This window comes from Danio aesculapii, chromosome 20, assembly GCF_903798145.1.
Source record: "Danio aesculapii chromosome 20, fDanAes4.1, whole genome shotgun sequence".
Taxonomy (NCBI): domain Eukaryota; kingdom Metazoa; phylum Chordata; class Actinopteri; order Cypriniformes; family Danionidae; genus Danio; species Danio aesculapii.
The window spans coordinates 29,898,842-29,915,425 of NC_079454.1; the positions used below are offsets into that span (position 1 = coordinate 29,898,842).

At 37.6% G+C, this 16,584-nt stretch overlaps 1 protein-coding gene across 2 annotated transcripts in view; it reads right to left on the reverse strand.

The window, feature by feature from the left end:
• The window catches only part of susd6 (sushi domain containing 6), a 42,961-nt gene extending 26,555 nt beyond the window's left edge, over nucleotides 1-16,406 (reverse strand). Inside the window, exons 1-2 of one of the 2 annotated variants that reach the window (XM_056481054.1) lie at nucleotides 16,167-16,406; nucleotides 8,690-8,833 (exon numbers count right to left, since the gene is read on the reverse strand). In XM_056481054.1, the coding sequence (XP_056337029.1) occupies nucleotides 8,690-8,798 (109 nt within the window). In that variant the 5' untranslated portion in view covers nucleotides 8,799-8,833; nucleotides 16,167-16,406. The remainder of the gene's footprint in view (nucleotides 1-8,689; nucleotides 8,834-16,166) is intronic. The other variant, XM_056481056.1, reaches the window with a different exon arrangement.
• Between the last annotated feature and the right edge of the window lie 178 nt (nucleotides 16,407-16,584).

Below are 16,584 nucleotides of genomic sequence, written 5' to 3' on the forward strand. Positions count from 1 at the left end.
TGGGCGGGGAGGACTAGCCTTAAAGACCCAGTACAAAAAAAACAGCAACATGCTTTTACCAGCTATAAAACATAAAATTCAGACAGCTATAATAAATAATCTGATGGGTGTTTTGAGCTGAAATTTACAGACACATTCTGGGGACACAAAAGACTTATATTAAATCTGGAAAAAGGGGTAACCTAGGTGCCCTTTAAGACCGTGTGTAGGGTCAAATCGAGATCCTGATCTTTTTTCGATTAATTGTGCAGCCCTAGGTGGCAGTGTCTGTAATGTCGTTTCAAAGAAAGGGTAACCAGAACTAGTGGTCATGCAAATATGTCTGATCATTTTGCTCATAAATAATCATAAAAGTCATCGTGCTGCATGTATTAGGAGGTTTGCTGAAGATGGCAGCTGTCGTGCAGTGAGCAATTTCTATCTTTAATAAACTATAGCAGTTTGCGTTCATTAAATAGTACTGTGAATTTGACACGCGAATGAAGCGAGTAAACTCAAAAACGCGTCTATTTACGTACACATATCGTGATGTACTCATGTGTGCCGCATCTGGTGTGAACACAGCTCTTTCTAACGCAAGCCAGACAAGAGGCTACATGTGGAACAGAGCAAATAAAGTAGCCAGATGCTGATGGCCTGATGCTGCCCAACAGCCTTTAAATTGATTGTGTTTGTAGTGTAGAGTTTTTCTAACGAGTCTGAGTGTATCAGTCTTCCGCTGTCAAAACCTTGCATTTTCTTTAGTTGTGTTACCAATCGGTTTTACATATCGACATCACAAACTGGTATTTATCATGTATCCTAATTTATTTTATTGTTAGAAACTAGTTTCAAAGGGTACTGCATGTTTATTCTTCCAGTTTTTCACCAAAAAATGTCTCAGACATTTAAAAGAAATAGCTTTACTTCCATATTGAAAATGAAGTGATACAAAGGCAGGGATAATAAGGATTAAGCAAGTTTTTATACTAGTTTTACATCCTTTTTAAATGCTTGAAAACTCCAGTCACTTCTCATTGTGATAACATGTAAAAACCGCCTAGTGTGTTCATCAGAATTTCTCCATTTTGTTTCCACAGAAGTCGTCATACAGGTTGGAAATTAAGTAAATTAAGCAACAACTTGTATACTCCCCATTGCTGCAACTCGATTTACATCAATCTAGGCTAATCCTCAAATGAGGAACTGTCTGTCAGTTGGCTATTTACATTTTACTTCCTCATTGCGAACCAGTAACTCTGTCTCGTCTGGCTATAAAAGGCAAGATGTAGCAAATGAATCACCATGAGAGCCAGTGATGTTAGAGTATTATAATAAAAGCGACAAGATGAGATTGGGATTTTATAAGACCCAGTAGGCTAAACAGCATGATTTCCCTGATGAGTACTGACTTTAAATTACTGACTGCTAGTTACTAAGCTACAAACAAGTGAACGTAAGCAAATATATTGAAGGAAGAAATAAGGTTTGATAAGGATTTTCACATAACTCGAGGCTCATGTTATAGCCCCTTAATACAGATGACAAAGCAGGTGTTAAACTTTAAACTCTAAATTTGTTTGACAAGGGCGTGGATGAATGCATACAGTAATAAATATGAATACTTCTTTCAAAGGTTATAATTGTATAGCTCAAAGCTACCATCTATGCTAGCTTTGTTTTGATGAAGTCACAAATAACACCATCAGTTCTTGTACAATTAAAAGACTAAACAAGTCCACATTCTGGTGACTTAATAGACAGAACACGATGTTCCTGATTTCAACGACTCGCAATTGAAGGCCTCAATACTGTAAACCCTCATTGAGCGCTCACAACATTGTATTTTCCCACAATGAAAACAAGAAGCACAAGCCCTATGATTCATATAATTCCTAGCTGCTTTCACAAACACTTAGCATGGTGAAAACAACCCAAATGATTTCACACCCACACAAACAACCTCTAAATCATTTGATTTTGAATTTAGGGATGGCACAACATCTGCTAACTTGGACTGTGAGAATCATACTTCAGTAAAACAAAAAAGTAGGAGAGTTTGAAGGACTAGCGTATGAAACCTTGAGGGGATAAAACAAAACGCTTGAGAGGGCAGGCAGACATTTACACATCTGTTTCACAGTGATTTTCCAGAGTAGTTGCTACAATATGATAGAAACTGAAACTCTGGGATGCCACATTTATGCTGAGAGTTTGGATTTCAGGTATATGATGTCTATCAATCAAACAAACACTTTTACTGGCAATGGGTAATGATGATACAAGGGTTGATTTGCTAGCATATCTCAAACCCAAACAAACCACTTCCTGAAGCACAAGAACACTGTTCTGCATTATTTTGCATTTACAAAACCGAAACCAAACACATGGGTTCATGAAGATATTTTTTGTTGTGTTCTTGTTGTGTTGTTATTTTGTTTGTTTGTTTGTTTTTAAGAAAAATAATCGGCATTAATGACATTTATAATGCTACAAAAGACTATTTACATTTTAAAAATCGAAAAATGCATTATGGTTTCCACAAAATAAAAGTGCACAATAATTTGTAAAGCAATGATGATAATGTTTTATTAATTTATATACAATACAAATATAAATAATACAATAAATATGAATAAAAAAAAATAAATAAATAAAAAAAACTTACGGCAATCCGCTTGTTAAGTCATAACGAATCTATGACGTATGGAATACTGTTTCCGGGTAAAAGCCGCTGCTCATTTTAATTGAGAAAATATTAATACATGACAACATTTTAGTCATATAACACATTAAAGTGAATTTTACATAAATAATGGTGTACACGACTGCATCACAAACATTAATGTTTTAACAATTTATTAAAAATGTATCTCTTTCTGGCCATCGGATATTAGGCATGGATATACATATATATTGAGATTGTGATTTTCGAAAGTATTACAACGCTTTGTAAACATATTTTATTACCATTTGTCGAGTCTCCCCATACAGTTTGACAGAGCGCTTGGACCCGAAACCCGCTTCGGATGACATCACATTTAACAAACGTATTTAAAACCTTTAAACAATACTTTGTGCAATATCAATAATTGTTTACATATGCAAATCAAAAGTATCTGAATAAATCAACAAACCAGTTGTGTAAGAATATTCAGTCTGTTTGCTTTTTGATTATTCACAACAGCTGAAGTTTAACCAAAGTCTGAATACTTGTGCATTGATTGCATGCGGATGGTCCGGCACAGCCTTCGCGCAGTCCCATACACTTTGCCGTGGCTGATGCCAAACCTGACACGTGCCTCTTAAAAAATGTAACTACAAGTGGCAATGACTGAGTGCAAGCTCTGTGATTGGTCGACTTGGTAGCGTTGACAAGTATAGGCAGGGCCGAGATGTGCAGGAGAGGAGCGAGCCTATTGGCAGGAGTGTTTAACAAGTGTTCAATCCAGTGGAGGAGCTCCAAACGGATATTGTGTTTAGTGTTTACCTTATGATTAAAGTTGTTGCACATCTGCTAGTTCCCACCTCTGAATGAGCAAGTTTGTGCTACTTGTACAGTATGGTAGCATTACAGGTATTTCCGATGTAAACAAAACACTCGCATAGAAACGCAACACAGACGATAATAAAACCCCCGCTGCCAGCTAGCGTTTGGGAAGTGTTATTGCAGAGCAACACAAACAGAATACAGAGGTATAAATGCAGGGCTACACACTAGGCATGCACCATGGGTTACAGCGATCATTCAACACAGAAGTATAATTCAGCCTTAAGGCTTGTCACCATTAGCTCACCATGCTAGCACCTTCAATTTTAAAATGCTCAAAGTTGTAAAAGAGTCATTAAAAAAAAAAACACCAGCCAACATATGGAAGTGGTATAGAAATAATTCCACGCAAGACATGAGTAACATGGGAAAATCCGCTAGTTCACAATGTGCCTAGTGCTAAAGAGAGTGACTTCAGCTGTGGGCCTTTAGGGAGCAGCTTTTCATTCTCACACTGTGAAATAGTGTGGGCTGAGTCAAGCTCCAGAAACCCTACGATCAGCTTCTGACTACAGCAAGGTTTTACTGTTACCTTCCTGTGCTACTTCCTCTTGTTTGTTTCTGTTAAGACACTCAAGTGAAAGAATCGATGTTTTTTTTAAAAGCCTCAGCTATTGCAGTCAGTTCAAACGACATCAATAACAAAAATAACAACATCTGGTGCCTTCTTGCATCTTTTGTGGATGCTGGAACGTTAAACGATCATTATCTAGATGCTTTGCAATGACAGTGTTCAGTATGGTGAATATTTTGTACTCCAGGTATTGTCATGACACGAACATTGATGATTTGCCAATCGAGCTCCACAACATGGCCAAAAATATGCACAGACTCAAAGCGGACCACAAATTATATATTGTTTTTAGAATATGACTGTGTGGATCTGCTCTCAATCATAGGCATGAATGTTTAACGTTGGTCTTCACTGGAAAAGCAAAATCCATTAACAGAAGGGGAGGTTCACATCATTTCACAATCACATTGTTATGGTCATGTATGATTCTCTTTCTGCTTTGTCACTTACATGAAGAACCTACATGTATATCTAGAAAGCTCTACGTCATCATGCTGACCCGGGCTCTTCTTTTTAAATTCAGTTCTATTTACCTTAGTACAAAATGTTCCCCCAGGTGTAGGACTTCTTTTAAGTGGTCAGTTTACGCACTACAACATGAAGGTAAACTAGAAATCTTTTATGCATTTTGGTGGTTCTGTCACACAATAGGATTTTGGTAGACTGAAGACACAAACTTTTGATAACAGGTTTTCAATTTTTTGTTTTTTATTTTAACGATGATACCATTATCATCTCTGTGTAGACCACAAAAATATGATTTTCATAGTATAGACTAGAGTTGTGGGCTACAAGATGTAAAGCATTTCTTCACTGCGAACTACTAGCCTGACATGGATAATACAGCTTTCTGAAAATCATTTTCGCAGGTCCGTGCGTATGGGGATCGCTTTGAAAAAGTGGTTATTAACATATCAAACTTGTCAATAAAATATGAGATTAATGGAAACATTTTATGACTGAAACCATATATAAATGGAAAACCTCTCAAACAAACCATTCCTCAAAAATATATGCTGTATCCACCTTGTTTTCACATAAGAACATGTGAGGCCATTGTGTTCAGACTTCCGGTCTCATTCACATCCATTCATTTTTAGCTATTCAAAACAGCTCTTTATGCTGATTGACGTTGAAAACTATTTTCGTATAACACTTTTTTTAATTCTAATGTATTGTCATTAACACACTGGTGTGTAATGGAAATATTTTTACCGTTTACTGCAATTTGTTATTCTTAGTCATTTAAACAAAGCAGCAAATGTATCAGAAGACCAATATAAGGGTAAGGTCTAAAACGGATATGCGGCCGGCCAGAAGTGCAATATGCACATCGATATAGCAGCATTTTTTATGACACTGTATAACAATAACTTATATTTGTACTGTGACTGTTGGGTTTAGGGTTGGGTGGGAGTAGGCATTAAAAAACTAAATATATTGGGTAATTTAACAGATAACATAAATAAGACTCGGTACAACTACTGTTTTTACGTTACTGTGATGATTGGGTTCAGGGTTGGGGTGGGGGTACACATTAATAAAATACAATAAATTGGAAATTTACTAAATAATCTAAATAACTCTCATTAACTTCCGGCCGCAACCGATCGATCAACAGCCCAATATAAGAGCTTACTCAGCATTGCACAATAAGACAGATATTGTATTGCAATTGTACAACTAGTGGCAACAAATGGAATTGCAATCAGTGTTCGCTATTGCTAAACATCATTTGCTTTTAATGAAGTAAAATTGTGGTAGACTGGTGATTGCATATTTTTAACACAATTAATTATGATTACTTTTGCTACTGCCACACATACACACCAAAATGACACACTTAAGAATTAAACGTGCTGAGATAGACAGAAAAAATAATGCTTGAGCGAACAAACGGAAGCCAAAAAAACCGGCACAATATCATCAACAGTCTTTCATCCGATGACCTTGAAAAATCATCTCTTCTGTCCGCTGCTTGGTCTGTGGGAGGGCTGAACATGCAGCTTTCAGCCGATGCTCTAGATTCATGCCAAACACGTGTGCGCAGACATACATCCATGCAAACACACGCACTGCTTGGGACCACTTGGGACACTTTTGTCCCTGGCTCGACTTTGTGGTGCTGTATCAATATGAGAATGTGGCCACATGGGATCTGCGCTACATCCCAATCCCACCATCACTATCATTTATTCTCCAAGCTCAACGCTCTCAGTGACTCATATATTACATAAGGCAAAAGACACTCATTTGCTTGTTGAGCCTCGTTCACGTGTTGTTAAGGCAAAACAGTGCAGATGCCATGTGTTTTTGGGAATGGAGAGTAAAGTGCTATTCAGACAACACTGCTATTCCAACTGACAGTTAAGTAGCAATTATTAACACAATGGTTTTCATTTCAAGTTATGTTCTGGATGGCATTGGGGGCGTCTATTTTCTGTTGTGTGGGCGCTACAAAAGATTGTGTGCAAAACAAAACATACTAAAATAAACAGCACTTACATAATTTGTGTTGTCAAAAAGATTTTTTGATATGGAAACCTTTGAAAAAGTTTCAATATTTAAATTTACGCAATACTGATACATTAGCCCCTTTCACACAGTAATACCGGTGAATATCCAGAAAATTTCAGCAACGACTGGTAAGTTAAAAAAAAGCGCTGTTTACACAGGCAAGGACATTCCATAATTTTTCCAGAAAAGACCGTTCACACATCCATTCCAAAATACCAGCAAATTCTGACATCATTAACCAGAAATGGCATCTAAATGGCCGCGCTTGTATTTGTAAACATAGAAGAGGATGAGCTTTTGTTGATGGTTTCACTTTTATTTAAAGCTTTAGCATTCATGCAGCTGTGGTTTGTGCTTCTGCCTTTGGATGTCTCTGGGACAAAGCAGCTGCATGAATGCTAAAGCTTTAAATAAAAGTGAAACCATCAACAAAAGCTTGCATGTCAGAACAATTGTAAAAGACGCTTCAATCCTGGTTTGTGGACATTAAATCAGGTTTATTTTGTACATCAACATAACAGATATCCATACAGCAGTGGATATTAACCTGTATCTTGTCACAAAAAGCAACAAAAGCTTGCAAAGTAGCTTTGCGCTCTTTTTTTGCACGCAAATGTGACAGGATACAGGTTAATATCCACTGCTGTATGGATATCTGTTATGTTGATGTACAAAATAAACCTGATTTAATGTCCACAAACCGGGATTGAAGCGTCTTTTACAATTGTTCTGACATGCGGCTGTGCTGATGAAGTAAATCTGAAGTAAATGGCTGTAGTTCATTACACACGTGCACTGTTTTAAAACATTTTTAACTTGTAAAACTCACTCTTGATCATATTTGATGATGATTGATGATCCTAGCAAACGGAACAGACCTTTTATTCCTGGTTGCTTTGAGCACATCCTGTCTTGATGATATGCACGTTACTACGGAGACATGTTAATACGTAGCTGTCAATCAATTAGGTGGGCGGGAAGACCGCACTCCTACGTCAAGTTGCGGTCGGTTTGAAAACTGCTCCAATTGGTCCACCGTTTATGTTGTTAAATTGAAGGGGAAAAAAAGACTGGGTGTGTTTATATCACCCCAATATGACGGTCTATACACTATACATACACACATGTCTGTCCAAAAGTAGATTTTTCACCATAGGTGAGGAATTCATTCTCCATTAATTTTTGTGATTAATATCACGATTGTACATTTAAATTTTCTGTTTTAAAGAAAAAAAACTTCTACATCATGACAAATGCAGTACTTCAAGCAACAGTTTCACCCAGAAAGGTCTACTCACACAAAGCGATGAACCAAAAATTCACCTGACCTTCACAGACAAAAACTAGTCCTATCTGAATAGGGTAAAAGAATGACTAAAAACGCACACAAAAGTGATGTGGTCAAACACACACACCTCAATCTTTCATTACAACACAACAACTGCCAGTCAACATGGGCATCTGTCTTAGTTCTCAGACAAAATCTGCTATGCAGAGCAAATTTAAAAAAAAGAGCTACATTAGGGAAGGAGACACTAGATAAGATGGGGCAACAGACGTCCACACACTCCCAATGAAAAGAGAGAGAGAGAGAGAGAGAGAGAGAGAGAGAGAGAGAGTGTGCGTGTATGTATGTGCCCATCCCCCACCAACACCTCCAGATGCTCCAGTGAAAACAAAGAAATGATGCTTATTTAATTCCATACGGAAGCTTAAGTCCAACGGTTACTACTTCTGATATCAGAGCACCAAAAGTAAAGCAAACAAACCAAACCCTTTTTTCTTTTCTTTCTTTATGTGAAAAAATAAATAAATTGACGCCAATAAACAAAACCAACCCACTGTAAACCATTCTGTGACTAATCAATTATGCAGAAAACACATTCATTATATTATATTGAAAAAGCAATACCTGCCACTACCTTTCCCAAATGTCACTTTACATATTTCATAATCTAAAAACAGAAAGTCCTTCTGTGTATGGTGCATTTTTTGACATCTTAAAAAAAAAATCAGAGCTCAACGAGTGTCCTAGTGGACGGTCGAGGTGCTTTTCTGAATAATCTTACCTGAAGCTTGGCCTGTGGGGAGCATGGCGAGGAGGAGGAGCAGGGATGTGGAGGCCACCCCGTGAGCGAGCGAGGCTCTCGTCTCACACGCTACCATTCCATTGCACATCTTTCAGTCCTGCTTGTGCAGCAAGAGTCCTGAACCTGGCAGCACAAACACACACTTATTACTACCGGGAGCTTAATGCTTAGTTCATTAAATGTAAAACAGAAGCAGCAGCAACAGCACAAAAAAAAAAAAACTGTGAGTCATTCTCCACACTGAATCTGTGCTAGCAGAATTTCAATGAATTGAAAAAAAAGCACATTTTCATAGAAAGCTTTATTCTGCCATAAATATGGATCATTTTGAAAGAAATTGCATACGTTTTAAGAACAAACAATGTGGTTTCTAATAGGCCTGCATGATATTGGAAAATCTACCATTGTGATATATTTTTATTTTGCAATATATTGCAATATGAATACAATTTCACCAGATGACTCACTATCTCTATTTGGAAAGAATGTATAATGTTAGATCAATTGGGATGATTCTGCAGTTGATTGATAAACAATCAATAGACCATTTCAATGTGGTGATGTCATTGGCTCATGAACATTTCCTGCTTGTTATCAAACTATTTCATAACTGTGACAAGAGGCAATTCAATCATAACTTAATGTAAAAACAGATGCCATAACGTTATCAATCATTATGCGGCTCTTTTTGGATTCTTGGAAGCTAGAAAAATTTTAAATGTAAAACAGGAAATACATTGGGACCATTGTTTTTGTTTACATCCCACAAATGGCCCGTTTCCACTGAGTGGTACAGTACGGTTTTGTTCGCTTTTATGGCCGTTTCCACTGTCAAAATGTACTAAAAAGCGAACTGTACCGTACTACTTTTGGGGTACACTTTAGGAAGGCAAGACGCGCAGCTGAATGCTATTGGTTCACAGAGATACATAACTAGCTCATGCACAAGCCAGGAGAATGAAAACAAAGAAAGCACCATTTTAAATACACAGCCGAAACATTACACTGTAATATTATATAAAAAGATTGCGATCTCAATTCGACCCCCTAGACGATCTTAATTCAGCATTTCTACGATTTTGCCAATTATATTTTCAAGTTCAGGAGAGAAGCAAAGGCGGCCGCTCAAGTCTTCACATTGTTTTACTTACGTTGCTCAGTGACATGGACACCTCCAAATGGTGTTGAGTCACATAGTGTATTTATAAGGTGTAACTTACATAAAAATATAATTTCTGTCTTCATGTGATGATGTATTTGCGGCTGCGAAAACACACATGACGTGAGCTGCTGACCGTGAGCTGTTACCACAGAGAGGACGGGCGCGCGGCCTACTTAATGATAGAGGCACGGCCATCTACTTTAGTGAACGGAACCTGCATAGGCTGTGAGTAACAGGTAATAAAGTTGTAAATTACATTCAGTTTGTGGCACAGAGTGATCGTTTGGGAGCCGTGCGGGAAGGATGAACAGCACTTAGCAGTGAAAATGAAACCGAAAGCATGCACATCATTTATATAATCATATCGCATTTTAGAGTTATGACTGCGACAAGCATTTAATGTTTTTTTCATGGCAAATACAGAGTTTTGTGCATAAAAATTAAATGTTTAACAGTGTCAGTATAACTACTTTAGCCTATATAATGTTAAATATAATGCAGGAAGGAATCTGATAATGACAAATGTCTGATTTTGTCAGTGAATAAATGGTCTAATAATGTTGTCAAAGACAGATAATTCAGCTTTAGAATTATGAATAGTTGTATTCTGATGTCATCACTTCACTATGCATTAATGACCAGGACAAATTTAAAGTCTATTTAAGTCCACCATTCAAAGTCTTTAGAAAATTGAGCATTTTAACCAACAGTAGACCTACACATAATATTATTGTTGTTGTTTTACCATGTTTGAGAAATAACAATAATAATAGTCTACTCATATTAACCTTTATTTTACATCTACATAACCGTTTATTTCAAGCAAAAAATAAATAAATAAAACACGATTCTCAATTTAGCCAGAATCGTGCAGCTCTAATAATAATGAGCCATGGTCGACCCGAGCTTAAACAAACCTTGTCGTTGTCTTGATGAACAACCACAAGGCCAAGAAGAAGAGCAGAATCTACTCTGTGCCACGTAGTTGTTTATATATCTGTCTAAAGCACGAGCGGTTTCACTTTCTTGTGTGCGCTCACCATGCGTCTATATTTGAAATAAACTTCTTGAGCTGATGATAATAACATGTGCGTGACTATTGAAGTGCTTCTGACATCTGATACTTTACACTAGACATTTCCTCAAGCGAGAATGATGTCGACTGAAACTTTCGCACGCCTCGCCACGCCATTGGTACCCTTTTGGCAGTGGAAACGCAAGCCTGATAAAGGTGAAAGGTGAATTTCCCCGACACATTTTTGTTGTGGTCAGTGGTCACAAGTGATACAATTTCTTATGGCATAATGTTTTTAAAATCATTATACAACTCCAGACATCAAAAACACAAGCAAGTCATCAATTATAATACAAACTTAACATTGCATGTATCTTGCGATGTGTCTATTTTGAATTATCACATTGAAATAACAATGCAGAAACAATATATTGTGCAGGCCTAGTTTCAAAGTCACTTAACTTGGGCATATTTTACATTACTAATGGTCGAATTATCATTCCTACAACATGAATTAATCGAGGTAATCAGCTAAACATTATTTACACACTAAAGCCTAAGTCTGGCCAATTTCCTAATGTTTCAGTCTTTTTAATTAAACGTTACAACTCCAAATTAGATTTAATAATAAAATTACACTTCTTTGTCAAAAGCACTTTAATAAGCTAAGCCATGCAAATTGAAGCATTTTAAATACTTCATGAAAAATACTGCTGTTCAAAGAGTAATTTTATAATTAAGCATAATTCAGGTAATCCTGACATTTCCAGTTAACTAGTAAACAGCATTTCATTAATGCCAGGTTTTTACATGCATTTGTCCAATTTACTACTGTTTTCTGCTTCATAAAATAGAGAACTCACCCATTTTTTTAAATCCCCTAAAAAACTATCTTATCTCACAATAATCAAACATCACTAATAATAATCTTTAATATGTGAAAAGCATTTTAACAATCCAAACTTTGCATTATGTTTTCAGTTTAAGGCAACTGGAACAAATACTTTGTTTCAAAACATGATTACTCTTGTCTCTAACCAATGGATGATGAGAAACTGCATTGCTTGTGTCACAATACATTTTTCAGCTTATAATTATAATCAACAAAATATGAAACAGATGCTGCAGGCAACCAAAGTAACGTAAGGTGGTGTTTACATTATATATGAAGCCTATTAGCAAATGCGACAACATGGAGTGCGTTAGAATTATATTACATTGCACTTCGGGAAAAACAAGAGCAAGACTATTACACAAATGAGAGCAGGTGCATCAGTGCTGCTAACTAAGCAGGAGCCATTTGTCAGCATTCCTCCAAAAGAAGACATATACACGTGTATGCAGGAGGCAAATTGAGTTCAGAAACATGGGTTGCACAAGTCCCAGAAACAGGATGCTGAGGGTGCAACTACTGCTCTCATATGAGGCCAATCTGCCACCGTCGCCACACCTTTCCTCTCCTCACTCCGGAGAATCACTAGGGTGCCCAAGGAGCCCAAGGAGTGTGACGCACATCACACTGGCAGAGAAGAGCTTGCCTGCTGCCTCATGTACCAAACAGACTGGCGCACAAGAACATTCTGCAACAAACTGCTTAGTGCCAGAAGGAACCCAGAGTAGGAAAGGAGAAAATCAGCCTGGATTCGGTTGAAAGTGACTAAGGTGTTGTACAGATGGCGTCCCGAGTAAGTGAATCTGACTGACGTGCTGCACAAATATCAAACAACGCCTGCTTGAAAATGCTTTAAAGGAGATAAATGACCAAGAATCAAGCTTATATTAAACGCAGCAATGCGTATTTTATCATTTACTCACTGTAATGTCATTCCGAAAACTTAAAACTTTGGTTCTTTTTCAAAATGCAGACATAGCTCCACTGAACATTCCACAAAAACTTAATAAAGACATCATCAAATAAATACATTTCAGTAGTTTAATTAAAGTCTGCTGGCTTTTAATTCCATCAACACTGCTCAATCCACACATTGACCTTATTCTTTAATGTGGAAGTGCGCCTGTTTTCACAATTGCTTTAGAACTTTCTAGTTATTTCTCCTATAGGCAACTGAATCGGAATAATAAACCGCAGAAAACAGTCTTGAGCCAAAAAGATTCAAATGGCTGAGCTCGCTCGTACGCAAAGGATTAGGTGAATAGAGAGTTGAGCGAAGCTTTATAACATAGGTCTCAAACTCAATTCCTGGGCGCCGCAGCTCTGCACAGATTTGTTCCAACCCTAATCAAACACGCTTATCCAACTAATCAAGGCGATCCAACTCACAGTCACACTTGAGTTTGAGCATGCGAAATTCTGTTGTACGGTGCTGCGAAAAGGGGCGTGGTTAAAAAAGATGATTAGACATTTTAAAAAGCGAGCGATTGGTTCATATTTTAAATTTCTGTCCAAAGAGGTTGTGTTTTGACCTTTGATTCGTCTCACGCAGCCACGTAATGCGAGTTCGCAGGTCAGAGTTCACCAAACTTGAACTTCGCAAAGCAGCGAACTGTGAAACTTGTCGCACGAGCTTGCCTTTCCGGTTTGACAGATTCTCGGACGAAAAGTCCAGTGTGACCACGGCTTAATCAAGGTGTAGTCTTGAATATTAGTTGGATCAGCTGTATTTGATTAGGGTTGGAGCAAAACTGTGCAGAACTGCAGCCCTCCAGGAATTGAGTTTAGGACCTATGCTCTGTGTGTTTCTTTGACACATGCAAACAAGTATTTTAGGGTATATGCAGATCTAGTGAATCTTCCCATACTGATAAACTTCCGGTGAACAGTTAATGTGACTTTTTTACATTTTATACGGTTCCTTTTACAGCATTGATGTTGTAAAGTAATTAAAATACAATCCGTTAATTAGACTTTGGCAGTCAGTTAGTTGCTCAAGCGTTAAACAAGACAAAAAGCTGTTTACTCGCACACGCCTGTCAGGATCGACAGGCTAGCGCAGAAGCTCCATTGAATATACTTGAGTAAAATAAATGTTTATATTTTAAAGTCATGGCGGGGAAAATGTAATTTAATGCAGTGCTTCTTGTACAATCTGAAACCCACTTTATATCGGATATCACAAAGAAAGCATATATTGAATGTGCTGATTTTGTAATGGCATACAGTTCACCAGAAGCGCTTCACCCAGATTACTGGCAAAAATTTTAATTCCTTCCGCATACTTCTGCATATACCCTATTGGTCCTAGATTTACCTTACTGGGTATAAACAACATAATACATATAGATTTATTTTATAGATTTAAATTCTGAAGCACCAAAGCTATCTGTTTTAATGGAGGGACAGAACATCTCTGCATTTATTAAAAAATACCTTAATTTGCTTTGACAACATGAGGGCAGATAATTAATAGAATTTTCTTTTTTTAATTAACTTGGCTCTTATGAGAGTTCATTTGTATTGAAAAGAAGTAATTTACCACTGTTTTTGAGTATAACACTAAATCTCACCAAGTAGAAAGAAAAAAACAACAACAACAAACTAGGCAAGATGCCAAAATCTACCATAGCTCCTGCTTTATCATATCAGAGCTGCTTTCAGGTTGAAATGTAAAAGGTCTAAAAAAGGAATATGCAAATGCTAAGTCTTTCCAGCTGTCAGGAGTTTAGGAAGGGACAGGACAGAGAAAAGGAGAAAGGCACAAATACATAGCTGAGAATAGTGTGGCAAGGAGAGTCCAGGCTGCCTGACAGTAAAGAAAGAGCCCTTTGTTGTGCATATTATGGCTCACACAGTTTCTTTATCTACACCTTTTAACATGAAAAACAATGAGGAAAAGGGAGTCAGTCCACATATAGGAAACCAACAAGGGTTTATGAGGTGAAGCTTTCCACCAGAGCAACAATTACATTTGTCCATATGATATCATATTGAAACAACCTCCTGATCAAGTTTCAACAGGAAGCTTCAGAACACGAAGATTTCAAGCAAACTCATGTAAAGATATGCTACTGGGGAAAGTGATAAAGTTGTAGAGTTTGGTTACAGGAAGTAGAAAAATAAGGTAACGGTGTTTGCTGTCTTCGACAAAGAGATACCAGCAAATTATAAAGCAATTACTTGAAGGCAGATGACACTAATCTTGTTTTCAAGACAAGAAATGGCACTGGCGTTATCGCCTCACCGCAGAAACGAGCACATTTTATTTATAAAAGCAAAAACAAAACAGGACAGGTATAATGAGAAAACTGGAGAGTGCTGGAGGACATGGTAATGTAGTTATTCTATGTAAGGCAGAAATAAGCCCCAGTATGTCCGGGCTTAAAGTCACACGCGCCGACACGTGCAACTGTTCCGAGAGCAGAACGACTACAACAAAGAGAACAGAGTGTGTCCTGCCCTCAAAATATTGTGAACAGAACTATATTTAAACATAAATACAAAACAAAATCTAAACCATTAATTATTAAAATTAAGTTTCCTACGATAATGAAAACAACTTTGAGGTTGATTGTAACTTTTCGACCACAAGTTTTTAAAGTCCTCTTGCAATGTTTACAGCACAGCGCTTAGAGCATGTGCGCGTGCGTAAGTTATATATACATACGTGCTTATGTTTATATGTCGTTCTTGCAACGGATAGACAAATCGGGATGTATATTACAATTACATTTAACAAAACACACTGGATATTTCTGACGTAACAACCCGGTTGTCTCAAGTACAAAAGGCTACAACGATTTTCGAGGTCGGTTGCTGACAACAATGATACTGTAACGCATTGACAACGAATATACTTACCAATATATCTAAAACGGAAATTATCAAACAGTACACACAAAATCGACATTAAACAATGTACTGAAGTAAAATGGCAGCCTATTGGTAATAGGAAGCGAACAACAGGCTTTGTCCGCATCGCTGGACTGGCGACTTTTTTAATCGCGTAATGACACACTAATTAACAACCACATTTCCTCTTGAAACTCGCTAGATAATGAGGTAAAGATGATGCGATTACGTATTCAACAATCAGTCGTTTAATCAACAGCAAGAAAAAATCCTGTTACTGCTATTGTAATAGTGTTTTTGATTGGATTAGGGTTCACTAGCGAGCTATATTGTGTTCATGTGAATATTAAAGTCCTTAACAATCTATAACTCTTCCTACATTTAAGTAAGTACACCAACTAAATCAGTTGATTATGATATTTTTCAGCTTGTACGCCTTAACCAGTAATAAACATCCCATAGACTCGGTGTGGCTAACTGTGTTAGCTCAGCTAACGTTAACTAACCTTCACAGCGGAAAAAGAGCTCTTACCAGTGAATGCCCTCCTCTTTAAAATCAGTATCGGGTCACCATGGAGCTGCGTCGACTAGAAATCCCAGGGTCACTGTAAACGCGGTGACTGTTGTAAAGGAAAATATTCACAGATTCTGACGGCCCTTTCTGATCTGATCATCCGTCTCGGAGAAGGTTGAGAGCAGCGGGGCCAAATCGAGCACCTCCCTCTCAACAGCAGGAAAGAGCTGCGAGCTCCACCAGCGGCCTCGCTCTCACACCGTCCCCATGACGACCACGGCGGACTGTACGCGAGAGGGGCGGGGCTTCGAGAGGTCTGCTGGTTCATGAGAAATCAGCTGTAGTTTGGACGACGGGGACCCAACACATATGGATCTCATTTAGACTAACATTATGCACGAATTGCTACATAGTAATGTTGTTTGTCCACTAAATG